The following is a 14,244-nucleotide window of genomic DNA, read 5'->3' as shown; positions in this document are numbered from 1 at the left end:
GTCCCTCACCAAAACTTAAGGGAGTACAGGAAGATAGCTATGGGTAGTTTAGGTGCCCCAAACCCAGTCATATGCCCCCATGAAACTCTGCCTACATGGCTGTATACCTTTAGGCCTGCATCATGCACTTAGGGCCTTACTCTCACTTTTTCAAATGGAAGTAGAATTTCACATTTTTGCTTCAAATGAAATACTTAAAAAGAAAACTATGCATTTGATGAACATTCTGGAATAACACTGACAACCACAGAAACAAATGTGACAGGTAATTCAGTAATCCAGATACTTACCAATCTTTCTGAGATATGTTCTTATTATAAATATGCCCAGAATTTTCTTTATAGGGAGGGCAGATACATTTACATCTGACATCCTCGAAATTCTGTAACCAAAATGGAAACAGTATAGTGGTTGACAGTTCATCATCAATATTTTTTAAAACTGTACCATATACATTTTGCCAAGCATCCTCTACCAAGTGTTCTAAAATCATTGATTTAAAACTTTAACTTTGACAGATACAAGTTTTTAAAAGCCACAGTCCTTTATGGTAATGCTAATGAATCATTATATATTACATGTAGTTATTTTGAAATAATACCTAATACATGATCTAAGACTTATTAACCATATTTATGGGTTACATGACAATCAAATTACGCTAATGTTATTACCATCTACCTGCCACTAGAAAGATACATAGTAAACAGATAGTTGTGCCTGTAAATAAGAATATTCATTACTAAAGGATGGGAAAGAAACTAAAAATTATTCACAAAAAAGGTCACAATTCTTCTATCTATCATCCTTTCACCCTCTGGTAGAAGGCACTGACATTGATCAAAGGGGTTGGGCCAGACTCCCGTAGAAGGGATTAAATGTCAGAGGCACCCACCTACAACTAGAAAGGAAGTACACACAGGAAGCAGCCTGACTCTGAGATCAGTTTAGTATACTCTTCCCAGGAAACTTTGCTTCTAATTCCTGGTTGACAGACAGAACAACTACCAACAAAACAAGTTTCAAGAGGTGGAGGAACAGGTGACTAAGTGTCTGGATAAAGAAAAGAGGAGATGCTTCCTCAGCAAAGGGGAATCTGTTTGAGAAGGAAGTGGATCATCAGTCCCCAGAGGACCTTGCCCACTCCTCCTATATACAGTGATATGTCTGGCAGAGCTATTGACAATTCACATACGTATTCAGCAACCACTTAGTGAGCATTTGCTCTGTGTTAGATCTTGTGCTCAATGAGGTGGATTCAGATAAGCATAAGACATGGTTTCTGCCCATAATCAGGACACACCCTAGTAAAGGAGACTGAAAAATAAATACATGATCACAATACATAAAGTTATGAGGCAAGATATGCAGAGGGTGCCAGCAATGTTTTGAAAGTCAGGAGACGTGCTGCTGTCCCTGTTTCTGGTAGGAGGTACAGATGGTTTCAAAAAGAATCTCTGAATCAAAAACATTTGCCTGCCTGTAACCTTTCCCCACTCCTACATTTAAAGATATTATAAATTAAAGCTATTTTTAAAAATGCAATGTCATTCTGTTTTCCCATCATACTAATGTGAATCCCTTCTGTTTTCCCCCAATGATGAGCTAGCTCATCAAAGAGGAAGCACAGGTATGCATGGAGCTAGGGAAGGTCTGGAGAGCTGGGGACCAGAGAACGGCATCAGGGAACTAGAAGGTCAAGAAATCGAACCAGGGAGGCCACAACCTCACCTCTCTTGCAGTTTGGTTCTTCCCTTACCCACTAAATTATCAGGAAGAGAGAAAGCAAGAAAGGCACTAAGGGACTCTTGGAGGGAGTTAGGTGAGAATATGAAGCAGATGAGAGATGCTCCGTAGGTCCTGTTGAGAGGGAAGTAGGCCAGGAGGAGCAAGTTCCCACCACAGGAAGGGAAGTGTTCAGGGGTGAGCTGAGCTGAGTCGGCCCTTGACAGGGAAGGCTTCTCTCAGATGGGGGCTTCCTATCATTCTGGCTTGGAGCATGCGGGGCCTGTGAGGCTGGCGGAGGGCGCGGGTGGGTTGTCAAGAGCTTACGGTGGAAAGTTAAAGGCTCTCGGGGGTGAAAAGGTCAAGTGTAAGGTGCGTGCAGCCGGGGCTGGGAAGAGAAATGTTAAGGCGGTGGGGGGCTGCTGTCCGGGCTGTGGACACTGTCGGGGCTGGGGACGACCGTGGGGCGCTGACTGCCAGGCAGTCGGGGCTGAGGGCGAGAGTGCCGCCGGGCAGTCGGGAGGGGCGGGGCTGGTGGCGGCGGGGGTCTGCCGGAGCTGTGAGGCTAGGGGTATGGCTGTCAGGAATGGGCCGAGCAGCAGGTTGGCAGACCCAGTTTCCGCAAGGCCGGTGGCAGGGGAGGAGCTTCCGTCAGGAGCGAGGCTGGGCGGGACTCACCTTGGCGGCGTCTGACAGCTGCGCCAGCAGCAGCACGGACAGCGCCAGGCACGACAGGCTGAGCAAGGAGCCAAGCCGAAGAAGGCCTCCCCACAGGGTCGCCATCGCTGGGGGCCCAGCGGTCCCACAGCCCGGAGCCCCCGCGACCGGCTCCCGGCTCCCGGCTCGGGCTCGGGCTCAGGCTCAGGCTCAGACTCAGGATCAAGCTCGGGACCCGGCTGGGGATCCTCCGCCCGCACTTCCGTCTGGACGCGAAGGCGTCACCGGGCGCGCCAGGTCAGATGCAAAAAGCATCCGCCCCGGAAACGGTTACCAGTGCGAAGGGCCGGGAGGCTGGGCGGTCCTGGTTCCCGCCTTGGCCTAGCCCCGGCCCCGGTTCGGAAGGGGGCCTCTGGGGTGGCAGCCTGGGCCCAGCAGAGCTTTGCAGCTCTTGGATATCTTTCCCGGGCGCAGAAGCTGCGGGGCTTATGGAGTCGCCATTGCGCTGGAACGTCCTCCCGCCCACGGAGACCCCAGCAAACTCCGAGTGTCACACAGGCGCCTCTGGCGACCCGTGCTGGCCGGAGCCGTTCGCGCACAGGCAGGGCGGGTGCTGAGCGTGGAAACGGGGCTGGAATTGGCCAAGCCATGCCTTTCCGGGATGCCAACCCCCAGTCAAAGGGTTGGGAGTGGTCTCTGCACCACGCGCCTCCTGGCCACAGCACCCAGTCGGCTTTCTAATTCTGTGAGCTGCCCCAGTGGACATGGCCTCCCTGTGGAGCTCCCCGTGTGCCTCCCCTTGGTCCAGTCTGCAGCTAGGAAGTGGGTCACAGCGGCGGGGCGGGGCTGGGCCAGGCCAGGCTCCGGGAGATGTGGAATTGGCGAAACAACTGCCCCAGTAGTATCCTCCGCCTAGGACTCCAAGAGGTGGCGAATTGGGGCGCTACGCCCCGGTAAGGCAGTGCCTGTTCAGGGCTGTCGACTGGTCTCCCCAGGGCTGTCATTCTCAGCAAGTATTTTAGGAATACCTTAGATCGGCACATTCTCCCATTGAAATATTTTTGTTAGTGGAGACAAGGGAGATAGTGGCAAGGATACAGGGATCATCACAGCCACTAGGGATTTGTTGAATGACCTTGGGCAAATCACTTCCCTTCCCTGGGCCCGTAGTTCTTGGCTCAATATGAGGGAATGGATTTCAAATTATGCTCCATGTAATACCCGTGTTTTTACCTCTAAACAGATTTTTTTTTTTTTTTTTTTTTTTTTTTTTTTTTGAGACGGAGTCTCGCTCTGTCGCCCAGGCTGGAGTGCAGTGGCGCAATCTCGGCTCACTGCAAGCTCCGCCTCCCGGGTTCACGCCATTCTCCTGCCTCAGCCTCCCGAGTAGCTGGGACTACAGGCGCCCGCCACAACGCTCGGCTAATTTTTTTTTTTTTTTTTTTTTGTATTTTTAGTAGAGACGGGGTTTCACCGTGTTAGCCAGGATGGTCTCGATCTCCTGACCTCATGATCCGCCCGCCTCGGCCTCCCAAAGTGCTGGGGTTACAGGCGTGAGCCACTGCGCCCGGCCCCAACAGATTTTTAAAGATGGTCTTTTCCTAATTTGTGGAAATGTTTTAACTGAATGCTCTCAATATTTTTCGCCCATGTTGATTCTTAGATTCATGTGAATCTAACACAAGAAGGTATCTGATATTGTTCCCAACAGGAACCCGGGTGGCAGGGCTAGATGTCCTCTCACCAGACTGCCCTGTGAAGGTGCTGTCACTTTGATGAATTATCAAGGCTTTGTAGTGGGTGTTCTACTGGACAAAGGACAAACTGGAGACTCCCTGGGTCAAATGGTTGGTGAGGCACTGGATCTGATTGCTAAAAGGTGATTCAGCTGCAAGTTAGGCATCAGTTTAGGGTTGTCTAGGCTTGGCATCTAAAGGGAGTGCCTGCTGTAGCTGAAACCTCATAGGTCTTCTCTTCCTTCCTAATTGTTTTCAAGGCCTTGGAGGTACAGAGGCTTAGAGAAGATACATAGTTGTGCCTCAGACTGATGGGGCTCATCTGTTTAATGGAGAAACACCAAGCACACTCAGTCTGGGCAGAATTTTAGAGCTCCACAGTATAACCACTATCTAGCTACATGTGGCAACTGAGCATCTGAAATGTGGCTAGACTGAATTGAAATGTGCTGTATAAAATATACGCTTAATTTCAAAGACAATATTTTTAAAATATAAAATATTTCAATAATTTAAATATGGTTTAAATATTTTAGATATATTGGGTTAAATAAAATATATTAGTAAAATATTTCACTTGTTTTTTGACCTCTTAAATGTGGCTACTAGAAAATGTTATAGCACTGTTAGGAAGTGCTATTCTAGAATACAGAATGTGGCTGCCGTGAGTGGAGTGTGATTATGAGATAGTTGCCTGACTGGAGACAATGAAGCCTCAGGCCAAGGTAAGGAGAGGGCTGACGGCCGGGCGCGGTGGCTCACGCTTGTAATCCCAGCACTTTGGGAGGCCGAGGCGAGCGGATCACGAGGTCAGGAGATCGAGACCACAGTGAAACCCCGTCTCTACTAAAAATACAAAATATTAGCCGGGCGTGGTGGCGGGTGCCTGTAGTCCCAGCTACTCGGAGAGGCTGAGGCAGGAGAATGGCGTGAACCCCAGAGGCGGAGGTTGCAGTGAGCCGAGATTGCGCCACTGCACTCCAGCCTGGGCGACAGAGCGAGACTCCGTCTCAAAAAAAAAAAAAAAAAAAAAAAAAAAAAAAAAAAAAAAGGAGAGGGCTGACAAGGAAGAAGTGGCACAACTAGAGCCGAATGTTTGGGGGAGGTATATGTCTGCCAAAAAATGAATATAATTTCAGGTGACTCAATAGAAGTGGAGGGGACAGTTTCTATTGTTCTGCCCTGCTCATATCTAGATAACTCTTACTTTTCCTTTAGGTCGGGGGTCTTCTAAGCCAGAAAACCTTCCCTGACTTAAGTGCACTCCTTTCTATGTTTGCATAGATCTCTTTCTTAACTTTACCCCATTATAGTAAAATTATGTTTTCACATTTGCCTTTATACTCAAACCTCCACCAAAATATTGTGAGCTCTCTGAAGGTAAGGACTTTGTCTTATTATCGTCATACCTGGAGACAGATTAAAACAATATGATGTTTGCGGGGACCAGGGAAAAGGGGAGTGGGAAAGGCTCATCTGGTTAGTCTAAAAGAAAAGTATCAGGCACCTACTTGAATCCTTATCTGATTTGTTTCTGACCATGAGAGGGGATGCTGAGATGCCCAAAGATGTGCAAATGGTGGGATCTGGCGCACCATAGTAGGCAGAGGAGTGAAGATTTCTCACCTCGGGTCTTCCTAGACCTTCAGGTCACATGGGAGTTGTTCTGTTTATAGACGGCACTGGCCTTAGTACTCACTCTCCCTCTATTTTCCTTCCTTTCTTATAACTAGGTTTCCCTACTCACTTCCTCAAAAAGAGTGATGTAGGTCCATGTGTACCCTCCCAACTGGCCTGGGTCCTCTCACTTCTTTGTAAGGCCTGAAAAATTCTCTGGTGGATGATGGTTAGAAAAGGAAGAGGAACCTTCTTTGTAAGTGTGCAAGTTGGAAGGGGAGGGAGCAAAGTGACAATTTATGTATCTGGGACAAATATATCTTGAACCCAGGTTTTGCCATCTGTCTGCATCCCCCCATGCCCTTTCCCCTCCAGTGATCAAATAGCTCTCTGGATGCCCCTTAATTCTTCCACCCCATCCATTCTGATCTACCCAGCACTTGTCTAGGCAACACCAGTCCAGGAGAACAAATGGAGTTATGCACAGCATTGGTGATTTCCTTGTATTGTGCCTCCAGTGGTTATGGCTGGGGACACACACATCCTTCCAGTTATTTCTGAGCATACCTTGGAAACGTCTCATGAGCCCTCTTCTTTATTGTGTGCACCCACTAGGATGCTCCCTCCTACTCAGCCCTGTTTAGTGGGATTTTTCAGCCTACTGTAAAGCCTACTGCTGCCTGTAAAGCCACCTAAGTGCATCACTTGCAGATGTTCACCATGATAACAACAATGTATGGGGACAGAATATGTTTCTAGAGCTGCTGGTGCCACTACTTCTGACAAGTTACTGGGGTCCCTGAAAACACCACAGTGCAGGTGAGTACCAAAGTGGGGAGAATTTTTAGTTCCTTTTAGAGGTGCTAAATCAGTATTGTTGATTTCCCAGTGTCTTAGAATATTTAATGAAAACAGGTCAGGTGCAGTGGCTCATGCCTGTAATCCCAGCACTTTGGGAGGCCGAGGCAGGTGGATCACTTGAGGTCAGGAATTCAAGAACAGCCTGGCCAACATGGTGAAACCCCATATCTACTAAAAATACAGAAATTAGCAGGGCGTGGTGGCGGGCACCTGTAATCCCAGCTACTCGGGAGGCTGAGGCAGGAGAATCGCTTGAACCCAGGAGGCGGAGGTTGTAGTGAGTCGAGATCACGCCACTGCACTCCAGCCTGAGTGCGTGGTGGCTCATGCCTGTAATCCCAGCACTTTGGGAGGCTGAGGCAGTCAGATCACTTGAGGTCAGGAGTTCAAGAACAGCCTGGCCAACATTTCTCTACTAAAAATACAAAAAGTTAGCCAGGCGTGGTGGCAGGTGCCTGTAATCCCAGCTACTCAGGAGGCTGAGGCATAAGAATCCTTGAACCCAGGAGGCGGAGGTTGCAGTGAGCTGAGATTGCACCATTGCACTCCAGCCTGGGCAAAAATAGCAAAACTCCATCTCAAAAAAACAAAAAACAAAAAAAACTTAATGAAAACAGTCCCTCCTAAGATTTTCAAATAAATGAAATACCACATTAATCATAGTTTTATTTTTATCATTACATTAAAAATCAAATTGTATCACTAGGTTTATAATGAAAAACAGCAGACCCTGTCCCAGCCCTCTACACTCTCAGTTTCTACTCCCTAGATATAATCTCTGTTCTCCCAGCTACCTCTTCTGGTATTTATCTCCATATTTCTAAATAGCATGCTTATACTACTAGTTCTTAATTTTTCAGTTTGGGCCATTATTTTACTTTTTCTATAGGAAATAAGATATGTATTTATACTCTGAAGACTGCAAATACACACATGTATTTCTCCATCTTCCATCCTTCAGTTTATCTGTATCACCCTATATAGGTAGAGTACTATTCATTATACTATTATAAAGGTATGTAATTGATCCAATTAGCATAATATGATTACATTTCCTTTATTTTCATTGAAGTTAACTATTGCCTCTTTCTCCATGCAACTTTCTTTAAGTACCTAGCATTCAAGTGTCTATAATCAATTTATTCCAAACTCTCCTCTCAAAACATTGAAACACATCAAGTAGTCTATCAGTTTATTTTTTAAATTGGAGACAACTCTCTAGGAGCCCATCATCCTCCTTCACTCTGGACTAGTTTTTCTCTAAGCCTACTGCACAGCTTTTGTCCTGAAATAATTTTATCCTTTCTTCCCTGTTTTCCACTTCTTTTTGTTTTTCTGAAAATTTCCACCTTCCAGCTTTTCTTTTGAATTTTAAAATTTCTGTTATCATGTTTTAAATTTACCAGAGTACTTTCTTGCCAACCTCTCTTTTAATTAAAAACATTTTATTTTTGTAATTTAAAGTTTTATTGTAAATTAACAAGTACAAATTGGATATATTTATGGGGTACAAAGTGATGTTATATGTATACAATGTGGAAAGATTAAATCAAGCTAATTAACATATCCATCACTTCAAATACTTCTTTGTGGTGAGAATACTTGACATTTACCTTCAGCAATTTTGAAATATACAATACACTATTATTAACCATGCTATACTATTTATCTCAAAAAAATGTATTCCCTTTATCTAACTGAAACTTTCTACTGTAACCAACATCTCCTTGTTTCCCCTACCACCCCTACCCCCTACTCTCTGGTAACCATCATTCTACTCTGATTCTATGAGTTTGTTTTAGATTCTACATTGGGAATCATGTGGCTTTGTTTTTCTGTGCCTGGCTTATTCCATTTAGCATAATGTCTTCCAGGGAAGCACTTTCTTGTCCACCCCCTTCCCCTTTTTAAATAGCAGTCTGTTCCATTTGGTGGATGCAGTATCTTATTACTCTAAGAATATTTCTAATGTTTTCTTTTGTTTCTAGAATTGTCTGTGTTGAATTTTTAAGGGTTTTTTCTGTTTTGTGTTGGAAGCTTTTCTTAAACGTCTGGAGATCCTTGGCCATCCATTCATATGTAAGAGTGGGGCACTAGAAAGCTGATAGAAAGTTCTGTGTACACTGGCCAGTGAGGTGGCTCACACCTGTAACCCCAGCACTTTGGGAGGCCGAGGCAGGCAGATCACTTGAGGCCAGGAGTTCAAGACCAGCCTTGCCAACATAGTGAAACCCCATCTCTACTAAAAATACAAAAAGTAGCTGAGCGTGGTGGCACGCACCTGTAATCTTGGCTACTTGGGAGGCTGAGGCTTGAGAATCTCTTGAACCCGGGAGGCAGAAGTTGCAGTGAGCTTAGATGGTGCCACTGCACTCCAGCCTGGGCAACAGACCAAGACTCTGTCTCAAAAAAAAAAGAACAGTTCTGTGTACATACTCAGGACTTGTAATTAGTAGGACATACTGCAGTATTTTTCAAACTTCTGGTCGCAAACCCATTAGTAGTTTGTGAAATCAATATAATCAGTTTTATTTCCCCCAAATGACAGAACAGAATAGAAAACACCACCTCAGAATACATCATACATAGAAAGGGAATTAATTTATGAAACTTTGGTTTCTTACACACACATATCATATATACATATTATGTACTGGTTTGATCCCATAAAATGGGAGGTTTTTTTTTCTATTGTGGGTGTTTTTTCAAAGAAATTTGAAAAAGTACAACTTAGGATAATCAAGGAGATCTCCAACTGTCAGGACAGGTAGGTCTTTTCTCTTAGAGAGGTTAAGTTCCGGCCCGGTGCGGTGGTGGCTCATGCCTGTAATCCCAGCACTTTGGGAGGCTGAGGCAGGTGGATCATGAGGTCAGGAGATTAAGACGATCCTGGCTAACACGGTGAAACCCCATCTCTACTAAGAATACAAAAAATTAGTCAGGCATGGTGGCACGTGCTTGTAATCCCAGCTACTTGGGAGGCTGAGGCAGGAGAATAATTTGAACTCAGGAGGCGGAGGTTGCAGAGGGCCGAGATCGCGCCACTGCACTCCAGCCTGGGCGACAGAGCAAGACTCCCCGTCTCAAAAAAGAAAGAAAGAAAAAGAAACGGAGATAAGTTCTCCTGGAGTAAAATTCTCTAAACTTTTGCCTGCCTGCTAGTCTGATAGACAGTGCTCATTCATTCAGTTATTTGTTGAGGACTTACTATGTGCCAAACACTGTTCCAGGTTCTGGGTATACATCAGACAAAACTGTCTCCTGGGACTAGATTCTAGTGAGGGAGATAAATAGTGAGTTATATAGTATTTAGGTCTTGTGCTAGGTAACACAGCAATGGAAGGGAAAGCTGAACATATGCATATAGATGCTGGTAAGAGGGTGGATGTGGTGGATAAATGAAGTGGAAAACAAGGTCATCATCTGAGAGTGAAAATGGGGAAGGAAGTGTTGGAAGAAAAGAGAAGGTGTAAAATAATTTAGGACACAGCACAGCAAACTATAGCCTTTGGCCAAATCCTATTTTGGTGCAGTCCACAAGCTAAGGATACTTTTTTACTTTTAAACAGTTGGGAAAAAAATTTAAGATGATATTACATCATGGCATGTAAAAAATAAATGCAACTCAAATTTCATTTATTTACATATTGCCTCTGGCTACTTTTGTGCTACAGTGGCAAAGTTCAATAATTGCAAAAGAGACTATGACCTGCTATGCCAAAAATATTTATCTGGCCCTTTACAGAAAAAGTTGGCTGACTCCTGATCTAGGAGGATGGGAAAGTAGGGAAATATGATTATCAGGCAGCATTAAGGCCTGAAGGTTATGGACATGAATTTAAAGTAAGACTAAACAGCATAGTTGCTGCACAGAAGTAGGTACAAAGGCAAAGAGCTGGCTTTAAAGTTGTGATTTTGCAAAGTGAGAGTGACAAAAAGGGGTAAACTAAGTTAAAAGTACATGCAAGTTGCATGATTATGATTGATCCTGGGATTTAAGTTGATTATGACAGGAAGAGAAGGAACTTGGAGATTAGGGACAATGAAAAGGTGGTAGTGAAAGAAGTGTTGGAGTTAAGTTACTAGATGTCTGGAAGATAGACGGTGGTGGTCAGATAATGAGATAGAATATGGAGGGGTTACAGTTTTTGGTAATAACGAGATAGATCTAAGGTATGACTGAGAGTGAATGGATGAGAATAGTAGAGAACAAGGTCAGTGGAAAACTACTATTCAAAGAACCTATAAGTCAGGGTGTTGAAAGATTAAAAATCGACAAGAATTAAATCAGGAGTAGTGCTGCGGGAAATGAAATGAGCAATGAACTAAACTTACTGAGAAATGAGAGGGGATGACCCAGGGGTTTGTAGATTTTGTAGATGATAGCAGTGAAGAGAAGAGAGATTATTTGATGGTATGGAACTCAAAGCTGAGAGTTTTAAAGGAAGATAGGAGACATGTCTGGAAGCAGTAATGAGGAACAAGAACATCATCTACCCCATCTCCAGGACCAGTAATAGGACTGTGGGAGAAAAAAATCACCTTGAGAGGGCTGCAGTGAAAGCAGTATCCTAAGGTAGAAGCCAAGTTTCAGACTGCTGGGATCCAAGCCAGGGAAAGGTTTCTGACTCTTCAGAATGCTGAGCTTTAGGCTGGGCACAGTGGCTCACGCCTGTAATCCCAGTACTCTGGGAGGCCAAGGTGGGCAGATCACCTGAGCCCAGGAGTTCAAGACCAGCCCAGGCAACATGGTGAAATCCTGTCTCTACACAAAATACAAAAATTACCCAGGTTTGTGGCGCATGCCTGTAGTCCTAGCTACTCAAGAGGCTGAGGTGGAGAATCACTTGAGCCCAGGAGGTTGAGGCAGCAGTGAGCCATGATCACGCCACTGTGCTCCAGCCTGGGCAACAGAGTGAGACCCTGTCTCAAAAAAACAAACAGAATGCTGAGCTTTAAATCCCTATATTCAGTAGGATGTTTCCCCTCAGCTCCCAGTTGGTGGTGGTGGCTTCAACTAGTTCATCTTCCCCAGGAGATAACGAATGAACAAATGAATGAATGAATGAATGAGTTTATAAGGGGTGAGGATCTCAGGACTTACTTTATAGTCTTTCAAGTAATCATCTTGTTTTTAGCCCTCCACCTACTACCTCTTGCTTTCCAGATAACTGATGCCTCCAATTCCTAAGCCTTTTCTGAGGTTCTGTGGCACAAACATGCTTGCTTATTGCTAGTAACACTCCACCAGCCCCCGCCCCAGACTTCTGCTTTCTCTGGTCTACTCAGTTTGTTCCTTGTTTTTTGCTTTCTGGATTCAAAGATTTTCTTGACATTGCCTGGATGCTGCCATCTTTTCTCTCATATTCTTTGTCCTTATATCATTTAACATTCCTTTACTGTCATTTTAGTGCATTTCAGGAGGAAGCCATGTTTCTAGTCCACCGTTCTTTTTTGTTTTTTTTGAGACAGAGTCTTACTCTGTCACCCAGGCTGGAGTGCAGTAGCATGACCTCAGCTCACTGCAACCTCTGCCTCCCGGGTTCAAGCTATCCTCCCACCTCAGCCTCCCGAGTAGCTGGGACCACAGGCATGCGCCACTACAACCGGCTAATTTTTGTATTTGTAAGTAGAGATGAGGTTTCTCCATGTTGGCCAGGCTTGTCTTGAATTCCTGGCCTCAAGTGATCCACCCACCTCGGCCTCCCAAAGTGCTGGGATTACAGGCATGAGCCACCACACTGGGCCAATCCACTGTTTTTTAAAAAGTTGTCAAGAGTTTTGTTAAGGGATCAGACATGTCTGACTGGTTGACTTTTCCCACAATGCTGCTTATTCCCTCAAACACACAAATACCTGATGGGTCCACCCACTAGGCTTCTGGTATACATAGACAGATCTGAATCCCAGTGGTGGAAACAACCTAGGCTGATTCTGAGTTTCCCACTGCATTTCTTCTTCTGATTGTCACTCTTTTCCATTCCTGTCCTTTCCCTCGTGCCTTACCTGCTGAAAATGAATCTTACCGTTTCTAAAATTCCACTCTCCCGGGGGCATCCACAATTGGATCCTCTTCTTCACTGCCATTCCTCGGGCTTTAGAACAGGTCCCCTTCATACACCCTTGTGCTCCAACTGGTCTTTATGAAACCTGTTCACTTCAATATACTTTTAGGCCAGGCTCACGCCTGTAATCCCAGCACCTTGGGAAGCTGAGGCCAGTGGATCACTTGAGGTCTGGAGTTCGAGACCAGCCTGGCCAACATGGTGAAACCCTGTCTCTACTAAAAATACTATATATATATAGTATATACATATATATATGCGCATATATATATATGCGCGCCACGCATGGTGGCGTGTGCCTGTAGTCCCAGCTACTCAGGAGGTGGAGGCACAAGAATCACTTGAACCCAGGAGGCAGAGGTCGCAGTGAGCTGAGATTGTGCCATTGCACTCCAGCTTGGGCAACACAGCAAGACTCCATCTCCAAAATATATCTTATCTATATATAGATATGGATAGGTATATATAGATCTATAGATAGATATATACTTTCAATTCCCCAATTGTTCCTGTATACCACAGAGAAACTCTTATGAGCTCAGTTTCTGCAGGACTTACAAAACAGGGTAATTGCCTCCTCATTATGGTCAGCTGCAGCACCATTCAAATTCTCTGTCCTTACCCATTTCCAGAACAAGCAGGATGAAAATCACTTATCGCTATAGCACCCACCCTCAAGTACAAGGTTATCCAATGTTTTCAAGGAGTCCAGCATTTCATAACAGAACCCCCTGAGTAGTTTGCTAACTGATGAAAGCAGAGTTAAATTCCTGTTACGCAGGCTTAGAGTACAGGAGATTCTATGTCCCCATATCCTCTGCCCCCCAATCTATCCCTTGGCAAACACAAGTACCTCTACTAGAATAACCATACTCCCTCTTCCCAACCCACTTCTCTTATTTAAGGGCACTAGCAGTGTTTGTGTATGTCAACAACATCGGAGTATCTGGGTTCCCTGGAGAGTTAGATTTTCTGTATTAATTACAGATTGGGAGGTTACTCTGGCTCCAGTAAAAGCAATACCAGGATTGAAGTCCCCTCTCTGATTATGGTGGCTGGGATTTGCTGGAAGAGGCATAGGTCCAGAAAAGAATGTAAAAAAGGTGCTGGAAAGAAAGAATAAGGCCTATAGTCATCAGGCTGCTAGAACCTTTGGACAAGTCACTATCTAAAAGCAGGTAAAGACCCAGGTTTTTGTCCATTGTGGTCAGGCACCTGGTGGCATGAGTCTTTGAGAACATACTGGCCAGGCGGTGGCTCACGCCTGTAATCTTAGCACTTTGGGAGGCTGAGGCAGGAGGATCACTTGAGGTAAGGAGTTTGAGACCAGCCTGGCCAACATGGTGAAACCCTGTCTCTACTAAAAATACAAAAATTAGCCAGGTGTGGTAGTGGGCACATGTAGTCCCAGCTACTTGGGAGGCTGAGGCAGGAGAATCACTTGAACCCAGGAGTCGGCAGTTGCAGTGAGCTGAGATCGGACCACTGCACTCCAGTCTGGGTGGCAAAGCGAGAACCCATCTCAAAAAAAAAAGAAAGAAAAAACATACCACAACCCTTTAATAAAAAGGTCTCTGAGAAGA

The 14,244-nt window shown here is 45.0% G+C and overlaps 1 protein-coding gene and 1 long non-coding RNA gene across 5 annotated transcripts in view; one reads left to right on the top strand and one right to left on the bottom strand.

Annotated features, from left to right (window-relative positions):
- TMEM9B (TMEM9 domain family member B) overlaps positions 1 to 2,674 on the bottom strand; it is a 17,474-nt gene extending 14,800 nt beyond the window's left edge. The window contains exons 1-2 of one of the 2 annotated variants that reach the window (XM_055282474.2): positions 2,404 to 2,674; positions 291 to 382 (exon numbers count right to left, since the gene is read on the bottom strand). In XM_055282474.2, coding sequence (XP_055138449.1) covers positions 291 to 382; positions 2,404 to 2,508 — 197 coding nt within the window. In that variant the 5' untranslated portion in view covers positions 2,509 to 2,674. The remainder of the gene's footprint in view (positions 1 to 290; positions 383 to 2,403) is intronic. The other variant, XM_055282475.1, reaches the window with a different exon arrangement.
- The window catches only part of LOC134736881 (uncharacterized), a 17,638-nt gene continuing 5,800 nt past the window's right edge, over positions 2,407 to 14,244 (top strand). For 2 of the 3 annotated variants that reach the window (XR_010121314.1, XR_010121312.1), the window contains exons 1-2: positions 5,093 to 5,991; positions 6,351 to 6,554. This is a non-coding gene — a long non-coding RNA (uncharacterized lncRNA). Of the gene's footprint in view, positions 2,680 to 5,092; positions 5,992 to 6,350; positions 6,555 to 14,244 lie in introns of those variants that run through there. The other variant, XR_010121313.1, reaches the window with a different exon arrangement.

This window comes from Symphalangus syndactylus, chromosome 6, assembly GCF_028878055.3.
Source record: "Symphalangus syndactylus isolate Jambi chromosome 6, NHGRI_mSymSyn1-v2.1_pri, whole genome shotgun sequence".
Taxonomy (NCBI): Eukaryota; Metazoa; Chordata; class Mammalia; order Primates; family Hylobatidae; genus Symphalangus; species Symphalangus syndactylus.
This window is presented reverse-complemented; position numbering and strand designations above follow the sequence as displayed.